Raw genomic sequence first — 23,404 nt, 5'->3', positions numbered from 1 at the left:
ATGACTACTTCTCAATGCATAAACAGAGTATATTTTTGATAACTGAATCCTGAAAAACCTTGATATGCAGAGACATGAAAACACATTACTCTATAGTCTGTGATATCCATAACATACAAAAGCTACACAACATAACAAGTAACCCAGGGAACAATACCACTGCAACAGCAAGAAGTTACAGTAAGACTTGACTATAGTAAAAATTTATTTCATTTGCTTAAATAAATTACAGAAATCAAAGCTGGTGAACAAATGACTGACTATATAAAAATACAGAAGTACACAGTATTGAGCAAACCAAAGGAAAACACAACGACTAATATAAACAAAGTCACAGCATTTCTGACATAAAAACAAAACTTCGACTAGACAGTCTACATAAAAAGTAGAACTTTTAAAAATTTCTTTTAAGGAATCGTAGAAATTTGTTCAGAGGAAAACTATCAATACTCATGAAAAGGGCCTAATTATTTAAGCTAAGAAATTATCTTGATGATTGTGAGAGTGAGGTTAGATTAATAACTAAATTTAAATTGTTTTGTTATTCTCTAAAATACATTAAACAATAGCTCTTCATTGCCTTAAGAGCAAACTAAAGGAAAATAGAGTACATTTAATCACATAAATGTTAAGAGAGAAATTTATGCTAGACTTAAGGAGAAAACACTAGATGATCAAAATTACTGTAATATGAGATGAATACGTATAGAGAAGTAGGATAGTCTTCCTTGAACATCTACAATAATAGAATATCCTCTTATTTGAAATATTCGTATGTGGTCAGCTTAAGAAACAAGTATGTAAGTTATACAACCCCCACAGATCCTCTCCAGTCTTTCACTACCATGATTCATAACTTATGTCTCAATGTAATGAAAGGATCACTCCTAAACTAAAACTCACCAAATGGAACTGCCAGGCAAACTAAGCCCCAAATCCAAACACCTGTGTAACAATGCTTTAGGTTTATTCTTTTTGCAGCCTCCATCCAATAACAGAGTGAAAGAATTATAAACCATACCTCATGTTGTATGTCTTTTCACTTTGAAAATACTGAGTGACGTATAGGAAAAAAATACTCTCTTATGCCAGCTTTCTCTCTATTAGGATTGGTTCGAAGATTAAATGTTAATATACGTGAAGCACTTAGCACAATGACTTGCAAAGAATAAGCATTTAATGAATGTTAGCTATCATGTTTATTTTAGTGAATATAAAACATGTACATTTTGTTATCATCTGAACATGTATAATCATTAAGTCAATAATACAACCAACAGTTCATAAAAACACAGGCATTATTGTGAAGTCACTCAAAGGGTGAAATATTTAAATACGTATGAAAACAGAATACATACAAATTTTATGATACATCATGGTCCCTCATTTCTGGTTTTTATAAATAATTATGAAATTTAACTCAAACTAAAATGAGGCATCAGTATAAAGTAGAAATGAGCACTAGACTAAAATCCTAAACTTTGATTCATTGCAAACTGTAATTAACTAATATGACCTTGGACACTGTCACAAATTCTCTAAATCCAGTTAATTTATTCCTCTAAAAAATGGAAAGAATATCACCAACTCTCTCACAAAGTTGTTGTCAGGCTAAAAGGAGAAAATATATTCAAAGTTTACATAACTTTTAAAGTGCTGTACACACATACAAGGAATGTTACTTCATTGTCCTTTTAGCAAGATGAAAATGACCTACCAAATCTTTAAACATTCCAAATTCAAAGTCAATTTATAAGTATTGAAAAGGCAATTTTATGACTCAGACACCATTATATCAGAATCACTAGGACAACTGGGTCCAAAAATACATTTTTTTTTGTATAAACAAACTTAAAAACAAAAAATTATGCAGGAGAAATATTTAGCCTATAAATACACATGCACATGTGCACACACACACAAGATTCCTATTTATTCATAAGTTCAACAGAATATCTATTTGGAAAATCATTTTATATTATACAGAATCTTAAAAGAAACTAAAAAATAATCTGTTTTTAAATTTTTACTGATACAGAGTATTCAGTAATTTAAGGCTAGTCTATCAGTTAATTTTTTTCTGAATAATTCAAGTATTTGAACCCAAAACTACATGCTGGATTTCAATGTCATTGCTTAATACTCTTACTCCCCAGTCTACACAGTAAAAAATTAAGAACACTCCTTTTCAATATAAAAATCTGCACAGAAAAGAGTTACATAGCAGCTCTGAGGCTGCTACCTTTAGAAAGGTCTGCTTTTACAAGGTTGGCCCTAGGCTGGCATCAGGGAACTTTGCACTTGAACCATTTCCTAACTGAAAACGTGGTTCACTACCTAGACTACTTGCATAAACAACGTGATTTATGGTGAACTGCTTTTTTTGGGAAGAGTCTAGAATTTTATTTCATGTTATGCAGAGAGCACCTTCATGAGCAGTCTAATAAAAGCTTTGGGTGCTAGTCTCTAATGGACTTCTCTGGACAGAAACACTATACATCTATTACTGCACTGTTCACTGCTTGATAAAGGAACAAGCTCAGTGTGTCCCCCACGGGAGGAAGAAAGAGAATGTAAGAAAGCTTGTGCATGGATTATACTCCCAATATGTAATAAGCAATAGACAATAACAATCAGTAATACTAAAGTTTTTCTCAACTAGTGATTGATATCCCACAATCACTCAAAAGTTGAAAAAAATTTCAACAGAAATACTATAAATGCTTGATTTTATTTAAAGGTGATAAACTTGAAAAGTAAATTATTTGTCTGATGTAGACTTCACTCAGGATAAAAGTTTTTTTTTCTCTTATTATGTGGCCTGATAGCTTCGACTGGAGTATTCAACTCTATATTTCAAGGAAAATTATAAAGATAAGTTAATTCCTTAAGATAACTTATCATGTAACTCTTATGTGTATAAGACAAATACTTCATCTTCACGTATTTTAAAGTTTCACACCCAATTACAGATCATTCATTGCTATTTATCTAAGTATATAAATAAGAAAAATAAAGAAGAGCAGAAGCTTGTTACAAAATCTCTTTCCTATCATCTTCAGGATTTTTTCTTTTTATAAACAAAGAAACAAAGTAAGAGTTCTTTACAACATTTTTTGAAAGTAGAATTCACTAATTTGGGTGCAAGTCAAAGAAAGTTAAAATGTGTACAGAATATTTCCATTTGTAGTTGGAGATATTATGCATAATTTCTAACTAATGCTACTTCAAAAATTTTATAGTCTTTTATTTATTAAAAACCTAAATACTTAAGCTCAGAAACAAAAATTCTTGTTTGTCTTATTGAATAAAATTCAAAGAAGCTGAAAAAAGTGACAGATTACAAAACATAAATTTTATCTTTAAGTTTAAACCCAAGTTTAATTATATAAATATAAATTTAAGTGATATGAAAAGAAAAAGTTATACACAGTTATATATTTATTTATATTTTAAATGTTCTTTTCAGTTGCCCCCATTTCTGCTTTATGTTATACCTATTTTGTAGTGATATGATGAGTCTGTCAGACAGTAATTCTCTTATGAATTTCATTAATTATGTATCATAATATATAAATTTGATTGTTAACAGATTGTTATTGTAAAGGCAACCTGAAAAAAACTCCCACTGGGGTAACGGCAAGGTTGAAAAAAGAATATTTGTTACTTCATCTATTTCAAACAATTTTTATAACTTTTCAAAAAAATCCAAAAGTCAATCCCAATTATGGAAAAGATATAGCTATACAGATGGATGGAGGGAAAGAAATATACACCAAAACATTGACAGTAATTATAAGTAGCTTTAATTTTCTCATTTTACTTTTCTGTGTTTTCTGAAGTATTCTACAATATATACTACTTTTATCAACAGGAAAAGTTATTTTGAAATAATAAATACAACTGTCAAAAAGCTATAACGTAGCTAGAGTTTCTACGTTAATTAAATGGCAATTTGTTTTAATGAATAGGATCAGTTTTTACTGCTATTATACAGCTACTATAAATGTTATGAGATTCTGTAACTGATCACTGGGTGAAACAAAAGGAGTTTTAATTGCATTTTTTCCTTTTTCATTGGATTCTATATAACAGATGTTAAAAGAAACATATATTTCTAATAATTGGCTGATATGAGTAATAATTGACTGATATGAGATTATCAAATTCAACAAACATTACTGCAACTTTAAATGAACAATAAAATTGAAAGATGTTCTCCATATTACTTATCATCAAATCCAGTTCATTTTATGAGCTGTTTTTAATGAATATAGCTTCCAGATTAAAATGTTTATAAATTAATAAACAAAACCTACATTGAGAGCAATCAGGATGATGTCATTTATATTGACTTTGTCAGGAGAACTTGTGCAAGCTTCAATGCCTTCATCTGACAGATACCTGTTAAAATAAAATAAACGGCTTAATATTTTCTAAAATTAAATAACCAAAATTATTTTCTTAAGTCAACATGCAATTTTGTTCTCTACTATAAAATGCTTCTACTACAAACACTAAGAGAAAGAATCCTGGATACTCCCTGTTTACATACTATCTCTGATAGAACAGAATGGACAATGCATATTTTTCCTCTTTTGTACCCTTAAAGGGATATTGCATTAATAAAAATCTTCATATGGTTTCTGAGAAAAGCTATTTAAACATCAATATACTTCTTAAGGAATGTATGAGCTACTTTACTATTATATAAATATAATATCTGACTTAAATATTTGGTAATACAGTAAGTTGTTGGAGATTGAGATGTGCCATAAAAATAGAACTAAAAACAATACAGTTTTAAACTTAGTCCAACAGAAATTTCATCTGTGCTTCTTTCTCACATTACCTTCTCAAGTCGCCTTTCTTTAAAATAATGTTCCAAAGAATCCTTCAATAAATGCTATTGACTCCAAGTGGCACAAAGATAGGCAACTTTTTACCTTCTTTTACTTTTCCTGTTTCTTTTCAGTTTTTTTACTCATTGTCTTATGGACCTTTGTTCTTTTATCCAGTCAAAACCAACTATTCACCTGTCGCAGACAATAATTAATTCAAGAGTAAAAAGATTATTAAATCCAAGGAGGAGAAAAATCATCTCTACCCATTCATCCATACCCAACATGGCCATTTTGAAATTCTTTGATAAATTCTACAATTTGGGTATCATCTCTCAAAAAGTCTACCTGTAAAAATGCCCATTAACATCTGACATTGTTACTGTATCGACACATTTAACCAAAGGGCTGGTGCTAGCTTTGCCACTGCAGGCATTCTCCCACTAAGAAGATACAGGAGTACTAGCCTGACAGAGCTAACTGAAGCTCATTCCTGATAGACAGTAATTCCACCATCAACCCCCAACATCAGATAGAATTAATTCTAAGACATTTGTCAATATAAACTCTACCTGGACACAGCAACCAAAGAGGATGTGCCTTTAAGAAATATGGAATGAATGATTTCTCAAAGGTAAAAGAGCAAGTGAAAAGAAATGTAAATTGTAGAGTGCAAAAGAAAATAGGTGATTAAAGTTGATAAGCCTATGAACAAGGTCAAGGAGATAAAAGTCAGGAAAGCAGACACACACACACACACACATAAATCAAAGCAAGAATGTGTTAACAAAATTAGATACTATTAAAAGTTTAAGACCATGGTAGTGCTAAACTACAATCATGAATGAAGGCAAGTAATTTAGTGGGTTACAGACAAAAAACAGAAGTGTTAAATATGTAGATGAGTCAGTAAGAACAAACGGATGAGAAGCAGGAATAATAGTACAGAAGTAACTATGGAATACAAATGCTTGCAGTCAGCATAGATGGTTAAAACACTGCTTTAATTCAAAATGGCTAAGTTGATTTCCTTACTATCCTGTTAATTTTTCACTGTTCATAGCAATTGACTGTATCTATCATTAATCATCTTACAAATTCAGTTCTACAAATATTAATTAATCCCCTATTTATGTGAAAAGTATTATGTGAATTAGTAATAAGATTAGTAAAATGATGAAAATTAAACACCTGCCTTCAAGGAGTTTACAATCTCATACAGCATAACACAATACATAAACAGCTACCATACAAGGCCAAAATAATTATAAAGGAAATGTTATAGGGGTTCAAAGTGGCTGGGGGACAGAAAGAGTGCATAGAAAGGGGTAGTATGAGCAAAAACATAGAAGTAAAAAAGTGTGAAGCACATTCTAGAGGTAATAACCTGGAACATTCTGGCTAGAAAATGGGGAAGAAATGAGAGATAAGTAAAGGTTGAAACCAATTTTAGAAAATAACAGTGCTTGAAGGGATATGGGTGACATATTAAATGCTGATTGAGTAATTACAAAAACACAACTTTCAAAATTCCTACACAGTGGGGAAATAGTATGCAATGACTAATAAAACACTTCGTTTTCTAGAACGGCAACTCTTTAGAATTAAAAGATTATAGGATGTCAGATGAACGGGAATAGTTCCAGTTAAAAATAAAGTTCACGTCTTCAATTTTACAGATGAAGAAAAGAGGGCCCAAAGATGTTAACTAAACTTGCCCTAAAATACAAATGCAATGCAAAGTTAAAACAAGACTACCTCCTAACTCCCAGGTCAGCAGTCTTTTCATCACAACACACCATTTTTATTTATCAACAACTAATGCTAATATTAGGAATACGATCATCTTTTCACAAACAAAAGCTAACAGCTATACAAATCAGTTTCCTACTCAAGTAGACACACTTTATCAACACACACAAAAAAAGCACAAGTAGGCAAATTTAATCACTGAGCTCTAAAATATATCAAAAAAGAACAGGTTTAGTTTCAACTAATACTAATAATCAGAGATTCAAAAATTGTTATAATAATAAAAAACACCTCTCCCTACAAAATATAAAGAGGGAAAGTCTACCTAACAAAAATTCTAAAGACAGAAACCACAAGGGAGTGGAAATTTGACTTTATCCATGTATAAGTCAAATATCATGTGATTTCTTTAAAATAATGCCTGTAAAAGGGCTCTTGAATATGACAAATTCAAAAATGTGGCTCCGTCTCGATTTCCAAGTTTTACAAGTCTCCCTTACTTACCCTTCATATTTGGAAAAATCAAAGGACTTGATCTTACAGCTTTACTCTAATTATCAAGGAACAGGAGACCCCTTCACAGCTCTCCCCAGTAACATCTTGGTGATCCTTTTGTAAATACTGGACTGTTCTCACAGAAGAACTGAATCTAAATTAACCATAACATGGGATTTACAAATTAATCTTTTTCTTTTAAAATTCCAATATTTCATTAAAACTCCAATATTATCAATGAATAAAACAAGTGATAAAAGTAAGTCAAATGCCCAAATTGGCTTCAAGGTGCATCACAGTAACACAGTAACTGAAAAAACAATACAACGTAAAATTCACCAGCCTTAATGTGGTCATTGGGAAAGAAAGGAACTGAAATTTGGAGCATGCGTCCCAGATCTGATCCCTGTGCACATCTACACGATGGACTTCCAGGGAAGAGAATTATAATCAGTTCCCATGTGCCATCTTTGAGCACGTAAAACCCAAGGGCATGAACCCTAAAGAAGAAACGAACCTCAGAGAGCTCTTGTTTACTAAAACAGCCTGTGAAAGCATACATTTTTTTTTTTTTCCTCTCCAGTGGAGATTTTGGAACAGTAACATTATAAAAACACTCATTACTATTCTAAACTAAAAATACATCTGAATACATTTTATTGACAAGCAGGGCACTAAAAGGCTAAACTTCTGCATGATACTCACAGAATAGACTAACATTTCCTACTAATTTTACCTTCAAATAATGCCATTTTAAATCATAGCGTAATAAGTGCTCAAATTTTTTTAAAAAGATTTTAGCAAGTGCTTCCTTTTTCATAAATAGAAGACGTTAAAATACAGTCTTCGTCATTTAATGTGTCATCCTGAGCAATTCTTTTTACTTCAGAAGTAAAAGCTTTCAAGTTAATTTTTATCCACCAATTTGGGGGAAAGGGGATTTCCTATTGCAACTAATGAATACATATTCAATAAGAAGGGTCACACAGCCTAAGCGCCACTACCAGAACCATCTTCATCCCATGTTCAGATGACACTTGGGCATATAAAACAGACATGCCCAAACTACAGTTCAAGAATCTCTACTGACAGCAAACTGAGATAAAACAAATACTATCATTTTAATCTCATTTATTCGATCCAGATAGTGGTTCATCATTACCATCTCTCACTATCAGTAAGGGAAAAGAGAGCCAATTTTCCTTCACTTTATTCCTCGGAAAGCAGGTAAAATCCTTGAGTCTAACTTAATCACTGGCTATGATGAATGGATAATGAGGAGAAATGAGACAAACTGAAGAGTACATGCCCCATCTAAAGGGGGCGGCCATAACTCAGCTCCGGTTGACTGTCTGTCTGTCTGAGGATAGGTAAAACAGTCATTGTCAGATCTTCTCATTTTTAGCTTTTAGTTTTTTTGTAAAGCAATGTGCAAGTCAAACAAAACATGTTTCAGCTTGCACATGGCACACACAATTTGTACTTACTAATCATATTAGTTTATTTAAGTTATCTGCTTGTTTGCTCCTATACGCTTCCAAGTTGTCTTTGACATGCAAGGTTGTACCATGTGTCTATCAAATAACATAATATTCATGGCTGACATCCTTTTCAGGCAAAAGAGAAAAAGAATTTTGTCTTTTAGGCCACTTTGTATGATTCTTGGAGAGCAATGAACATAATTATGCACTGTAATAAATGTTCTTACCAGAGTTGTCTACATCAGACTGAAAAGTGTCAAATCACGTAGTTTGGCCTAAATATTTTACAAACTAGACATATACAGAACTCACCTTTACCTCCGATTTCCAGACTACATATACTTTTTAGGGAGGAGGAATGTTCTAACTGGCCAGAAACACTAAAAAGCAAACATCAAGTTTTCTTCCCCTCTACCCACTTCCACCCATCCAAGCAAAGAATGTCCATTCAAGTCTGAACTGAGACCTGAATTCCCAAAATAATCAAAGACAGAATCTATTATTACACATATATAATAGGCTGATGACACACGGAAATTCTTTAAAATGCCACTGAGAAAACCAAGAATGAAAAGATTCTTCCCAAATGGGTAGGGACTCAATCAAACAATAAAGGAGAAATCTGGATGATGACTGTCACATGGTAATCTTAATTGTCTCTGAATAAAACCCAAATCAAATGTCCTTATGTGGTTTTTGGGGTCTATGATCTATATGTGACTGTTTACTACCACATTGAGATTACTGGCCCACATGTGTTATCCAGATACCAAAATGGGAATTTAATAAATGAATTCCTGCTTAGCCACAAAGAAGATAAAGATAACTGTCAATTACCCAAGTGCAAATACAGAGACACCTGAGAATAAAACATAACAGATAATTTAAAAATCACTTATATTAAAAGGTATCTTTGACTTTAGCAAACATGGAAGTTGCCAACCTACTGCAAATTCCCAAGACATTAAAAAATAATTTTTAAAAATCACCCAAATAAAGATCTCTCTATTCACTCTGCCTATCCTGTTTTCAACCCCCCAGTGTAAAAGGATTGTGATGTGCCTGCCAAAATATTTGGGGTTTGCTGTTATTCTTATAGGCTCTTACTATACCCAGCCAGAGACACTGAAATAATAACTTGCTAATTCCCTCCTCTTGGGCAGAAGAAAATGGCTTATAAATTCCTATTTATGAATATTATTTGGGAAAATACAGTATTTAACCATACTGAGTAATAAGATTAGTAAGGTAACAAGGCTGATAAGAATTTGAACACAAAATTTGCTTCAGATGACCTGGTACACATGAAATCAATATATTCAATACAGTTTATAAATACATTAGGGGGGAAAAATATCACCAACAAACATATAAATTGGTATACTGGCAGTAAGATGAATGAATCCATGGGATTCCATGCCTAAATCTCTATTAAGCACAGCAAATAGGAGGATCAGAATTCTACTAAAGGTAATTCAGAAGAGGGAGTACTAGGACACACAAATGGTGAAAAATGAAAAAAGAGGTCTTTTATTTCGTTTCCCTTAGCAACCAAAGTACTACTTCTATCACTATCATTTTCTTTCCCTCTTTAGATAAAGTGGCCACCTACAAGGCCAAAATGAATACCACAATATTTATGCTAAGAATTACAATAAGGACCTGAATCAACTCCAGCCTAAAATTTAATTTTGTCTATGAATGAATCAGATGAATAAAGTTTCGTATTATTTAAAATATCTCTCAGTGCAAGAACTTAGTGTTGATCTTAATCAATATAATAAACTATTTTCAATACAAGATTTATTCAAAAATAAACTACTTTTAAAAATGCTTTATATTTTCAGTTTTTAGTTTTTATGATTTCTTTGCATGCACAAATTATATTATTTCCACCATTTAGCTAAACTATGGTATTAAATTGTTTCCACACATACATACTTACACACACACAGACACACCAGGAAATCCATTCTAATTTCTTCTACACTAATTTTTCAGACTGTTATATTACAAAAGTATAAACACCAAAAGCAAAAAAATCACCATGAAACTTTAACATTTTTTTTTTTTTGAGGAAGATCAGCCCTGAGCTAACATCCCTGCCAATCCTCCTCTTTTTGCTGAGGAAGACCGGCCCTGAGCTAACATCTATTGCCAATCCTCCTCCTTTTTTTCCCTTTTCCTCCCCAAAGCTCCAGTAAATAGTTGTATGTCATAGCTGCACACCCCTCTAGTTGCTGTATGTGGGACGCCGCCTCAGCATGGTCAGATAAGCGGTGCATCGGTGTGTGCCCGGGATCCAAACCCGGGCCACCAGCAGCAGAGTGCACACACTTAACCACTAAGCCATGGGGCTGGCCCCCCTGAAACTTTAACATTTTAAATGCAAATGTTTTATAAAATTAACCTGCACAAAAACTGAAAGGATGAATATGCAAAAAATAAAGAAAAATTTACTCAGTACTATAGAAGTTATCTCTCTATCTAAATAAAAAACTTCTAGAGTAGATCCTGAAGCAATATGAAATGCCTTGATATACATCATGATTAACACTCATACTACTCAAACTCCAACATTTCATTGGCCAAACAAAATTTTTTTTGGCCCATCATTAAAGATTGAAAGGTAGAAATTAGAAAAATACTAGGGAAAAACTTTTGTATAGTTATATCTAATTTAAAACATTTAAAAGTGTTTAAATTTTGAAAAATTGAAACCTAGACTTGTTTTTGTTAAGCACTTCCTTAAAATGCTGAATATTTATTAGACAGATAATTATGAAGGATGTAGTACTTGAAAACACCACTAGATGACAACCTTGCTTCACAAGTAAAAATATTATCATACTATTAGAAGCTAAGACTCCAAAAATGTACTAAATTAACTTTAAAATAAAGGTTTCTGACATTTATTGTTTTTTTGTTGGGGAGTAGAGATATCAAGAATATAAAATAGACTATTACAATTTCAGAATTTGTGTTTGCTATAAAGATCATTCAGTGTTTTAAAAAAACTCATTTAGTAGGCATTCAAGAGATATCACCTCATAAGAAAAAAAAAATGAAGCATATCAAAAGACAATTTTCTTTCCTATTCTCTCCTACGTTCATCCTTTGGAAATAGAGACTTATAAAAAGTATACATAAATTATTAGACTAACGTTTTTTGCTGTGAAATAGTTACAAGAAGTATTTTCAACATTATTTCAGTTGCTTTTCTCTGACACCAAAATAAATAAGCATGACAACTTTAAGATAATAACTATCAGAAGACAGGTGACAATAAATCACAAACTTCTATTTTTTATGACCCATTTTCAGATATTAAAATATTTTCCCCATACATTAACCAACCTAGGAAGACAGTGACCCTGGGATGCTTATTTAGTACAAAAAAATTATCACAACTGAGCAAGTAAAAACTTGTAATTCCTTTGAAATTCCATAATTGATATATTACAAAGAATAGTGGCAATGGGAACCTAACTATGTTATTACTCATTTTTGCAACCCAAGCCTCCACGTAAATTTAAAAATATAAAATGAAGGCCTGGATATTTTTACTTTCATTGGAGGTTATAATTTATGTCCTTACTCTAATTCAACATTTTCATACTTTAATTCAGATGTAGAGCTGAGGTTATTCTTTAATAACTTATATTTTTAAATGTAGGAGTATTAGATATTTCTGTCATCGTTTCCTCAGCACAAAGGTAAGAGCTATAAAACCATACATCAGGTGGAAAGGCTCACTTCAAGCCTGATGCCTCGTATACTGACTACCACAATACAGGATCGGTGCCTGCAGAGTCCAACCCAAGGGCCTCCCAGGCTTACCCCCAGGAGACTGTATACTCAGTTTCCATAAGAAATGCTATTTAAAAATGTAAGATTTCATAACAAAAATTAGAAGGCATTTTACAGATAGCTTGGAGAAACTGTTATCTGATCTGTACTTTTTTGTGAGACAGAACTAGATGCAAATCTCAGCCTCACCCTCTAATACATATGGGATCCTTACTTAATCTTTCTGTGCCTCAGTTTCCTCCCTTACAAAAAAAAATGGAGGCAATACTGAAAATACTATGGAGTTGTTCTAAGAATAAATGAGACAGCATGAAATACCTAGTATATGCTTGGTATAAAGTAGATGCTAAATAAATATTAGTTTTCTTCCTTCTGAAACACTACCCTTAGTGTTTATTCTGGAAAATATTTTCAAAACATAATGATACTCAAAAATGCCTTCTGAGTTCTTAGAAGAAAGGAAAAGAATGAAATTGGCCTAACAATACAGGGAATTTCCTCAAAGGTTACAACCAATAATCAAAAATGTCGTATGCTTCCTTATTAGAAAGGCTGAACTACATATTTTTAACGTGCTACTCACACAGAGTTCACTGAGAAATGAAGGAAAGTGTTAGCAAGATGCAAAAAAGTATATTATTTAATTTGTTGAAATCTTCCAATTTTACATATATGGATGAATATACATAGTTTTTAATAATAAGTTATTCCATGAGACTGCAATCATTTCTGCCCCGAACAGAATTTCCAAGGCAAAATACATTGCCATCGTTTTTACCCAATCTACCATTTATTTCAAAATTTAAAATAATGACATCAAGAAACAGCTAGTAAGTAACAAGTTTAAAATGCTATATCACAGAGAATTACAATTGTAATATCTAATTTTAAAATTAGACATTTTACAATTTACTTATAATTTATTTAAACTAATGTCATTCATTCAAAACTTTAAAAATGAAAATCTACTATTTCACTTATCATAGGCAATTATGGCAAATACCTATTTGTTTCTAGTATATGCAATCATATATTTTAACATCTAATAGCATAATTCTCCATAAATTAAAATAAAATGAAAATGAAAGAGGACTAAAATAAAAAAGGGCAGTCACCTAAACATGCTACTAAATTAAATAAGTACATGTTAAACAAGAGTGAAAGAATCTCACATATCTATATCTTAGCCAATAAATATGAATAATTTTAATTTTAATTTCTTTAAAATGCATCTTAAACACAACATGCTTGGTGTTGCTTAAATTTTTGAAATCGAAATGCTGTAAATAAATTAAAAGTTTTAATTTTGTACCTTAGAACACATAATTTAAATATATCCCATATCTCTTCAGTAGTGGGCTAAATAGTGTTGCCGAAAAAGATATGTCTGCGTCCTAATCTCTGGAACCTGTGAATGTTACTTGATTTGGAAAAATTATCTTAACAGATGTAATTAAGTTAAGACCTTAGATTATTATCCAGGTGGGCCCTAAATCCAATGACAAGTGTCTCTTAAAAGAGAGAGGCAGAGAGAGTTCTGAGACAGACACACAGAGGAGAGAGACACACAGAAGAGAAGGCCATGTGAAGATGGAGGCAGAAGATGGAGGCAGATGGAATGATAAGGTCCCACGCCAAGAAATGCCAACAACCACCAAAGCTGGAAGAGGCAAGTTACTGATTCACCCCTAGACCCTCTGGAGAGAGTATGACACACCTTGATTTCAGACTTCTGGCCTCTAGAACTGTTAGAGTACATTTCTATTGTTTTAAGCCACCTAGTTTGTGGTAATTTGTTACAGCAGCCACAGAAAACTAACACACCTAGTATGAACTTAAGTCATTATCTGAGAAGTATTGATTCAATTAAACACAAAAAACAATATTTTGAAAGGTCATCCTTTAGATTAGAATCTATAAAGAAGAACATTTTCTATTCAATTTAAATGGCTTGATTCACTAACTCTTCCTGATGAATTCTTTCATGAACTTGACTAATTTGTTTAAGTCTATAAATAATAAAATACAAACTGTACAGAGTTATAATAAAAAGTGAAAATGGCCCTTCCCCAATTCTTCTTCCAAAAAAATAAACATTATTAACAATCTTAGGTATATCCTTGTAACATACATACACATAAACTGGAGTGGAATTCAGAGGAAATATTTGTTTATTTATAAAAATAGGCTCATTTCATACAAAAGCTTCTGCAATAGATCTTTTCATTTAAGAATATATCATGGCCAATTTCCCTGTCAAACGTATAGATTTCCCAATCTCATATTTTTCTTTTTTTTTTAAGAAGCACCAGGAAATTCTAATCTTTTTTTTTTTTTTGAGGAAGATTGGCCCTGTGCTAACATCTGTCGCCAATTTTCTTCTTTTTCTTTTTTTCTCCCCAAACCCCCGTATATAGTTGTATATCATAGTTGTACAGTTGTAGCTCTTCTATGTGGGATGCTGCCTCAGCACGGCTTGATGAGCGGTAAGTAGGCCCGCACCCAGGTTCCAAACCAGCGAACCCTGGGCTGCCAAAGTGGATCGTGCGAACTTAACCCCTATGCTACTGGGCCAGCCCCCTCATCCTTTTCAATAGATGCACAGTATTCCCTTCCATACAGGGGCTATACTATAATTTATTTTAACTATCCGGGTTGTTTCTGATTTTATATTAACAATACTTCCTTGAGTATATTTGTAGACACACATTAGACCATGAATAGTAATATTTTTATAAGATATATTCCTAAAAGTGGTTCTGTGGGGTCATATTACATGTATTAGACTGGGGAAAAAGAACTTTAAACTCTAAAATTATGAATTATTCTGTGTTTTTAGAAATATTTAAATATTTTAACAAAATGATTCTTTTAAAATACTTTCTTATTTTAAGAAATCTTACTTGTACATCAAATATCCCTGAAGAGCTTTACAAATAACAACGCATTTTCAATGATTGAGTAAAAATTCAGATAAATGATATGATCCTTCCCCACCCTCTCTTAGAATCAAGTGTGTTAAAGTTTACATATTTGACTCCTGTGATTCTCATACCTATTAGATGTGTGTGTTATCATCCCCATTTAAAAAGAGAGGAATCAATACATGATCTCTAAAGTACCAGTTCTGGGTATGATGAAGTAGGACCCTCCTTTACATATGATGACCCCACACAGACAGAGAAAAGAACTAAAAAATACAAAAAGCAACAAAAGCTACTGGAGAATAAGCAGAAAACACTGGTGGAGAATCACGCTCACTTGGTTAAGGAATAAAAGGAGCTGCAAGTAACTTCTGGTCTCTGGGGCTTTTAGCCTAGGACAAAGTGCAGACGAAATGGTGGACATAGCAGCAGGTGTGCACAAGGACATACTCACAATCTTTCTGGTCTGGGGAACAGAAAAGGGAAGTGGGGAAACCAGGAGCACTGAAGAGTGGGGGGGGAATCCTGCAAGGGAAAGACCCAGAGAGGGGATTCCCCAACTCTGTCTATCCACATCTCTGACTGATCTCTGAATGACCCATGTGCAGAACAGACTCAAAGCAGCCCAGCTCAAGACAAAAGATTTGAACAGAGAACACAGCTATTGCACAACATAAGAGTCTGCAGTTCATGCCCAGCCAAAAAAAAGTACCATCTATAACCTAGGAAACAAGAATCAGCCTCGAAAAGCAACAGAACCAAAATCTCCACACCTTAACAACCCATAATACCCAGAATACAATCCAAAATTGCCCAACATACAAGAAACCAAAAATGGAATACAGTCTCCAGAAAAAAGAAAATCAATCAAATCTGATCCCAAGATGAACCAGATGTTGAAATTAACAGACAACAATTTTAAAGTAGATATAACTATTCTCAATTAAGAAAAAAAGTTGTCAATACATTAAATCTGAGCAGAGAAATGAGAAGTCTCATCAGAGAGATACAAACAAAACATCAGTGGTAATTCTAGAATGAAAAACTATTTCTGAAATGAAGTGGAATTAGCAGCAGAATGAACACAGTGGAAAGAGTGAGTGAATTATAAGACAGATGTTGCAACATTTCTGTATTTCACATGAGGTAGCACATTATTAACAATAAATGAACTGTGAAAAGTTAAAGATATTATGTACTGTAATCCCTAGGAAAACCACTACAAAAATAACGCAAAAGAGAAATGATAGTATATGTCTATACAAAAATGTGTGCAGGAATGTTCAAAGCATCATTCTTTATAATAGCAAAAAAAATGTAAGCAACCCAAAAGTCCATCAACTGAATGGATTTGTTTTTAATTGTGATATATTTATACCATAACAAAAAGGAATGAAATAGCAATACACACAACGGCATGGATGAATCTCAAAAACATGATCCTAAGTGAAAGAAGGCAACACACAAAAGACTACATACAATGTGATTCCATTTAGATAAAATTTTAGAAAAAGCAAAACTATAATGACAGAAAGCAGATCAGAGGTTGCCGGGGGCCAGGGGTGAGGGAGGGGATGAAATGCAAAGGGACTAGAAGGTGAAAAACCCATTTCCACAAGTGGATACAATTATCAAATTCATCAAACTGAACTCTTAAAATTGATTAATTTAATTGTATGTAAACAATACCTTAATAAACATAAAAGAGAAGAAAGGAATTCGAATTTCAGAGAAGTTTGCTAATTTACTAATGATACACAGTAAGTGGCAACACTGGACAAAACAAAAAGCCTTGATTGAGTCCCTGGTCCAGACTTCTTTACATTATACCAGTACTGCCTCATAGCTTTTCTGTTATTAAAAATGGTGATAAAATATATATATTCAAAATATAAAATTTAATCAACAAGATGTGAGGAGCCTAAAATTAAATACAATCAGAAATTAATTATATTTTATATTTTAAATTAATAACCTCACTGAAATAAAAAACTAACCCAAGTAACATTAAACATGGTACTTAAAAACCTTCAATGAAAAGACAAAAAAAAAAAAAACAAACAAATCCTGTACTCTATTTAGTAGGTTTCTTTTTCCCCCGTGGTATGGAAGTAGGCAACTGTGAAATTACTTTGAGTAAATGAGCAAATACACTGATGACGTTGGGAGCGAAGGTTATCACTGTTTGAGAAGGGAGAAACAAATATAGATGGGAGAAGGCTAGAAATAAACCTCTGGTGTTAAACTAGAAATAGAACTTTCAGGATAAACTCATGATTTTATATTTATATATCAATTTATTCATTCTTATGTGTGTGGATTGTCCAGAAACAGCACATGCCTCATGTAATAGTTACATCTTCATTAATCTAATCATAAAAGAAGTCCTGATATAACTCAATTTTAAAAGGGCAATAAAGCACTGTTTTATAATATCTGGCATATAAAAATTAGGAACTGTTACAGATTAATAAAATTTCAACATTATAAGCACAAAGTCATCACCATTTTCAATAACATTTTTCCCACTTTAAAGATGTGCATATGAACAAAGATGATATTTAATCAAATAATTCTCACACATACTAAATATGTGCATTTCTAATAAACATTTATGGTAGTAACAATCCTAAAATGAATAAAAGCCAGGCTGGCCAGAGGTCAGGTTGTATAAGGATGTATTATTTTAAATGCAAGCCTATACAAAAGCTGTATGTTGACAAAACTGTATTTCGTGAATCTTTTTCTTAACTTCTATAATTTAGAAAAACATGAAACCCACATTTTGGCAGCGCACTCATGATGTATGTAATATTTAAATAAAGACTCAGATCTTGTTATTTTATCTGTCAAAAAAATCTGATACTTCGTTGCCAACAGACATAGATACAAATATATTTCTAGTGTATATAATGGCACTCATAGATGTCAATTATGTTACAACAAATAGATTACAACAATTTGGCCTTTTACAGGGCCAAAAATACATTAACTAGGAATTTTTTTTTTTTTTTTAAGTCTCCTTAAAGCTAATTCAAGAATTCTTTTCTCCTTCCCTCAGCAAAATTTTTATTTGGGACTTATTTATCACCACAAGTAACACAAAGTTAAAAGTTCAGATCCATCTTCAAGAAGTCTATGGTCCAGTGAACTGGTAGACATGAAAACAAGAAGCCATGATGAAAAGAAACAAAAGTGTTCTAATGTATCCTGTATGAATAAGATGAACGGGACAGTTAAATCTGCATGGAAAGATCACGGTAGGAAGCGTAACTGAGATTAGAAATGGGCTGAGATTAGAAAGAATACAACCCTGTAACTAGGACACAAACAAGTAATCCTTAGATTTTCTTCTCAGTGGCAACAAAGCTATCAGTTATTTCTGAGAATGATAAACCTTGCACGACTGAAAAAAGCTCAGAGATGTGAAATAGACTTGCAAATTTCAGTAGTCAAAAGTATTTTCTATGGGGGCCGGCCCGGTGGCACAAGCAGTTAAGTGTGTGCGCTCCGCTGTGGCGGCCCAGGGTTCACTGGTTCGAATCCTGGACGCACACCGACACACTGCTTGTCAAGCCACGCTGTGGCAGCGTCCCATATAGAGTAGAGGAAGATGGGCACAGATGTTAGCCCAGGACCAGTCTTCCTCAGCAAAAAGGAGGAGCATTGGCAGATGTTAGCTCAGGGCCGATCTTCCTCACAAAAAAATAAATAATCTTCCTCACAAAAAGGTAAACTAATAAAATAAAAGTATATTCTATGTCCAGGGGCTGGCCCAGTGGCGAAGTGGCTAGGTTCGCGCGCTCTGCTTCGGCAGCCTGGGGTTTGCAGGTTCGGATCCCAGGCGTTGACCCACATACTGCTTATCAAGCTATGCTGTGACAGACATCCCACATGTAAAGCAGAGGAAGAGGGGCACAGATGTGAGCCGAGGGCCAATCTTCCGCAGCAAAAACAGGAGGATTGGCAGCAGATGCTAGCTCAGGGCTAATCTTCCTCAAGAAAAAAAAAAAAGTATATTCTATGTCCAAATTGTAGCATCAGTAATATATTTTATAACTGCAATGTTAAACTGGTATATTGCATCATAAAGACTGCAATAAGTAATTTTATATCTTTCCCAACTAGCAGTTTCCTTATTTGACAAACACGGAATTTCTTACATTACCTGCCTTAGTCAAGGAAGATCTCACTTATAATTGAAGCATATTAATACAATTCTAAAGTAGTTATTATTCTACAAAATCCAGTAGATCTCCGTTTGCCAAAGCAACTAGTCTCAGTAACAAATAAGTTTGGCAACATATCATATTGTCCTTTAAGAAAGTCAAAAGACAAGCTAACATAACATATTAAATGCTCTGAGAAGTCTTGCAATAAACAACATCTCTGTTATCCTTTTTTTTTTATAGCTGAATAATATTCCATTCTACATATACACCACATCTTCTTTATCCATTCTTCTACCAATGGATACTTAGGTTGTTTCCATGTCTTGACTATTGTAAATAATGCTGCTATGAACATGGGGGTGCAGATATCTTTTCAAGTTAGTGTTTTCATTTCCTTTAGATATATTCCCAAAAGTGGCACTGCTGGATCATATGGTATTTCTATTTTTTATTTTTTGAGGAACCTCCATACTGTTCTCCATAGTGGCTGTACCAATTTACAATCTCACCAACAGTGCACAAGGGTTTCCATTTCTCCATACCCACTCCAGAATTTGTTCTCTCTTGTCTTTTTGATGATGGCTATTCTAACAGGCATGAGGTGATATCTCATTGTGGTTTTAGTTTGCATTTCCCTAACGACTAGTGACGTTTAGTATCTTTTCATGTTGGCCATTCACATATCTTCTTTGGAAAAGTGTCTATTCAGGTCCCTTGTCCATTTTTTTAATTGGATTATTTATTTATTTTTTGCTATTGAGTTGTATGAGTTCTTTATACATTTTCGATATTAACCCCTTATCATATATATAGTTTGCAAATATTTTTTCCCATGCTATAGGTTCTCTTTTCATTTTGTTAATGGTTTCTTTTGCTGTGAAGAAGCTTTTTAGTTTGATGTAGTCTGACTTGTTTATTTTTTATTTTGTTGATTGTGCTTTAGGTGTGATTTTTCTTTTAATACAGAGTTAATTAGACAACAGAATCTACTTTCTTATTTAACATCCATAGAACGTATTTTCTGTTAGCATATCAGTATTTGATGATTTAACGCTATTTGTAAGTAACTCTAAAAGTTTCAACACAGTAATGTGTAATTTTGCTAAGACACAAACTTCAAGCATGTCTGTTGAATGGCTGCTTTGTGGGAGTGAGTCACAGAAGAGCTTAGTCAACCACCAGATATTCACATCTCAGCAAAGCTTCAGTACTCTACAGTGGTATTCACAAAGGATTCAGGCCATATCCTTCACCAATATCAAGGTCTACCAAAACTCCTGTAACAGATTAAGAATATATTTTAAGCACCATGACTATTTCCCTGCATTGTAAAATGAAAGTATTAAGTAACACGATGTATAAATTAGGCCATATATATAACTAAACTTAGGATGCCTTACAGTAATACAATAGCAGCAGCTAACACTGTTTACTATGTGCTAGACACTGTTCTAAGTGCTTTGTGTTTATTAACTTATTTAATCCTCAAACAACTCTGTGAGGTAGGTACTATTATTACTCATTTTAGAGATGAGGAACTTCAGGCACACAGAGCTTAATTAAGTTGCTTGTGGACACACAGCTTGCAAATGACAGAGCCGGCACGCTAACCCCATGAGTCTGACTCCAGTCTATACTCTTAGTAACCACACTTAAACCCAAGCAAAAAAATGCTCAGAGTCTGAAGATGTGGATTCTGCACTAACTCACAGTGTGACCTGAGATAAGGAACTCACACTGCTGTGCTTCAGGTTAGTCAAATAGAAAATAAAAGCTAGAAGAGATGATCTTTAATGTCCCAGCTGGTCTGAGTCATTAAAGACTTCTGAAGTCATAATATTATGCAGCTTCCAACAACTTTAGGTCCACCTTTCCCGGCTTGCTGATCTTTTTCCTCTGTTTCTTCAATCATTTCTTTGAAAGTACCTCAGCACACCACTGTAAAACTCGAATTTTAATAATCATGATAATATTGAGAGAAGTTTTGCTTTTGCAAAAATAATCCTTTCCTCAGACCTCTTTCTTTTCTTTAACTACCACGTGGATCAACTAGGAATGCTTTTGGCTGCATACAACAGCAAGCCAGACTGGAGGGAAGCAATACTGGAGGCTAAGACTCCAATTAGGAAGCTACTGCATCAATCCAAATTAGAGATGGTGATGGCCTGGATTAGAGCAGTGACAAGGAGGGTACAGATAAGAGGAAAGAGGCATTTAGAGATAAAAATCTACAGGACCTGGAGACTTATGGGAAATGACGGAGAGTGAGGATGGATGGTGAGAGTTATTAATGAGGAACAGTTTTGGGGGAAAGATAATAAGTTCAGTTTGGGACATGTTTGATTTGATATGTCTCCAAGATAGCCAAGTGGAAATGTCCTGCAGGTAGCTGAGTTCAGGAGAGTTGTCTGAGCCAAAGATAAACAACTGAGAGTCATCAGCATGGAAACAGCAATTGAGGCAATGAGAGATTATGCGACCCAGAACAAGTATATAAAGTGAGAAGAGAGGAGCCTCTAGAAGTGCAACTTCAAGCATGCACTAAGTCCTCAATAAATATCCGATGAGTGAACGAAAAAAGACAAGCAAAGGAAGAAGAGCCAACAAAGGCGCCTCCCAGGCACAGAGGAAAGTGACCGGGCACAATCTGGCCCCACTCATCCATTCCAGCCTCATCAGACATGTCACCACCGTGCCCTCACAAATAAGTTACCTTAGATTACACCAAGCTACCAACTAACTACTCCAAAACCAAAACCACGCCATTCACCACTAACTTTCTTTTCTTTCTCCCGTTCCCTCTACCTGAAACACTTTCCTCATCTTGTCCTCAACGAATTCCTAGTCGTTCCTCAAGACTGAGCTCAAAAGCCTCCTCCTCTGTTGGCTTTCGTCAATCAGGAGCAGTCTTCAACTGAATATTTTTCTCAATCACTACTCTAGCACAATATATCACTATATTTTGTTACTTATATAGAAGACCAGTCCTCTCCACTTCAGTGTTCCTCAAGGTAAGGCATCCTTAGCACTGTGCCTGCCTCGCTAGAAGTAGTTAATAAATACCTGATGAATTGAACACATTCTGTGAAAGAACATATAAGAAATAATTTAAAAAATGAACTAGTTGGGCCGGCCCCGTGGCTTAGCGGTTAAGTGCGCGCGCTCTGCTACTGGCGGCCCCGGTTCAGATCCCGGGCGCGCACCGACGCACGGCTTCTCCGGCCATGCTGAGGCCGCGTCCCACATACAGCAACTAGAAGGATGTGCAACTATGACGTACAACTATCTACTGGGGCTTTGGGGAAAAAAAAAAGGAGGAGGATTGGCAATAGATGTTAGCTCAGAGCCAGTCTTCCTCTGAGAAAAGAGGAGGATTAGCATGGATGTTAGCTCAGGGCTGATCTTCCACACACACACACACAAAAAATGAACTAGTTGACTTCTCTGAGCCACTGTTTTTATCCGTAAAATGAAGATAATAGTACCTTCCTCAATGGGTTAATGGTTGAAGAATAAACGTCATAACATATGAAAAGTGCTCACTCCAGTGCCTGGCACACAGAAGAATTTAATAAACGAGCCCTGAAAAAATAAATAAATAAAATTAGGCCTGCAAGAAAGTTTGGGACCAAATTATAGAGGCCCTAAGTATCTTTCCTTCAGTTTTCCTCTTTTCCCAGGTAAATTCTAAAATGCTAAGGTCTACCCTGGTACAGATAGCTTTGAGGTAGCTCATAATTAAATTCTTTATTCAGAGTGAAACCCAGATGTTCTTGACACTTTGTTGTGTTTCATTCATTTGACAGTCTCCCTGTCTTACCACATTTCAGTTTGGGGCTTTAGCCATCATTAGGGTGGAACTTTTTGAAATTTTTTAAATGTCTGTTTTTAGTAGAGTAGAGTATAAATAGAGGGTGGGATTACATATG

The 23,404-nt window shown here is 33.9% G+C and overlaps 1 protein-coding gene across 7 annotated transcripts in view; it reads right to left on the bottom strand.

Annotated features, from left to right (window-relative positions):
* TDRD3 (tudor domain containing 3) overlaps positions 1-23,404 on the bottom strand; it is a 171,992-nt gene that overhangs the window by 117,220 nt on the left and 31,368 nt on the right. For all 7 annotated transcript variants that reach the window (XM_058548277.1, XM_058548279.1, XM_058548278.1 and 4 more), the window contains exon 2: positions 4,320-4,404. In XM_058548277.1, coding sequence (XP_058404260.1) covers positions 4,320-4,404 — 85 coding nt within the window. The remainder of the gene's footprint in view (positions 1-4,319; positions 4,405-23,404) is intronic.

The sequence above is a fragment of the Diceros bicornis genome, chromosome 9 (assembly GCF_020826845.1).
Source record: "Diceros bicornis minor isolate mBicDic1 chromosome 9, mDicBic1.mat.cur, whole genome shotgun sequence".
Classification (NCBI taxonomy): domain Eukaryota; kingdom Metazoa; phylum Chordata; class Mammalia; order Perissodactyla; family Rhinocerotidae; genus Diceros; species Diceros bicornis.
Note: the sequence above shows the minus strand (reverse complement) of the source record. Positions and strands in the feature narration are given on the sequence as shown.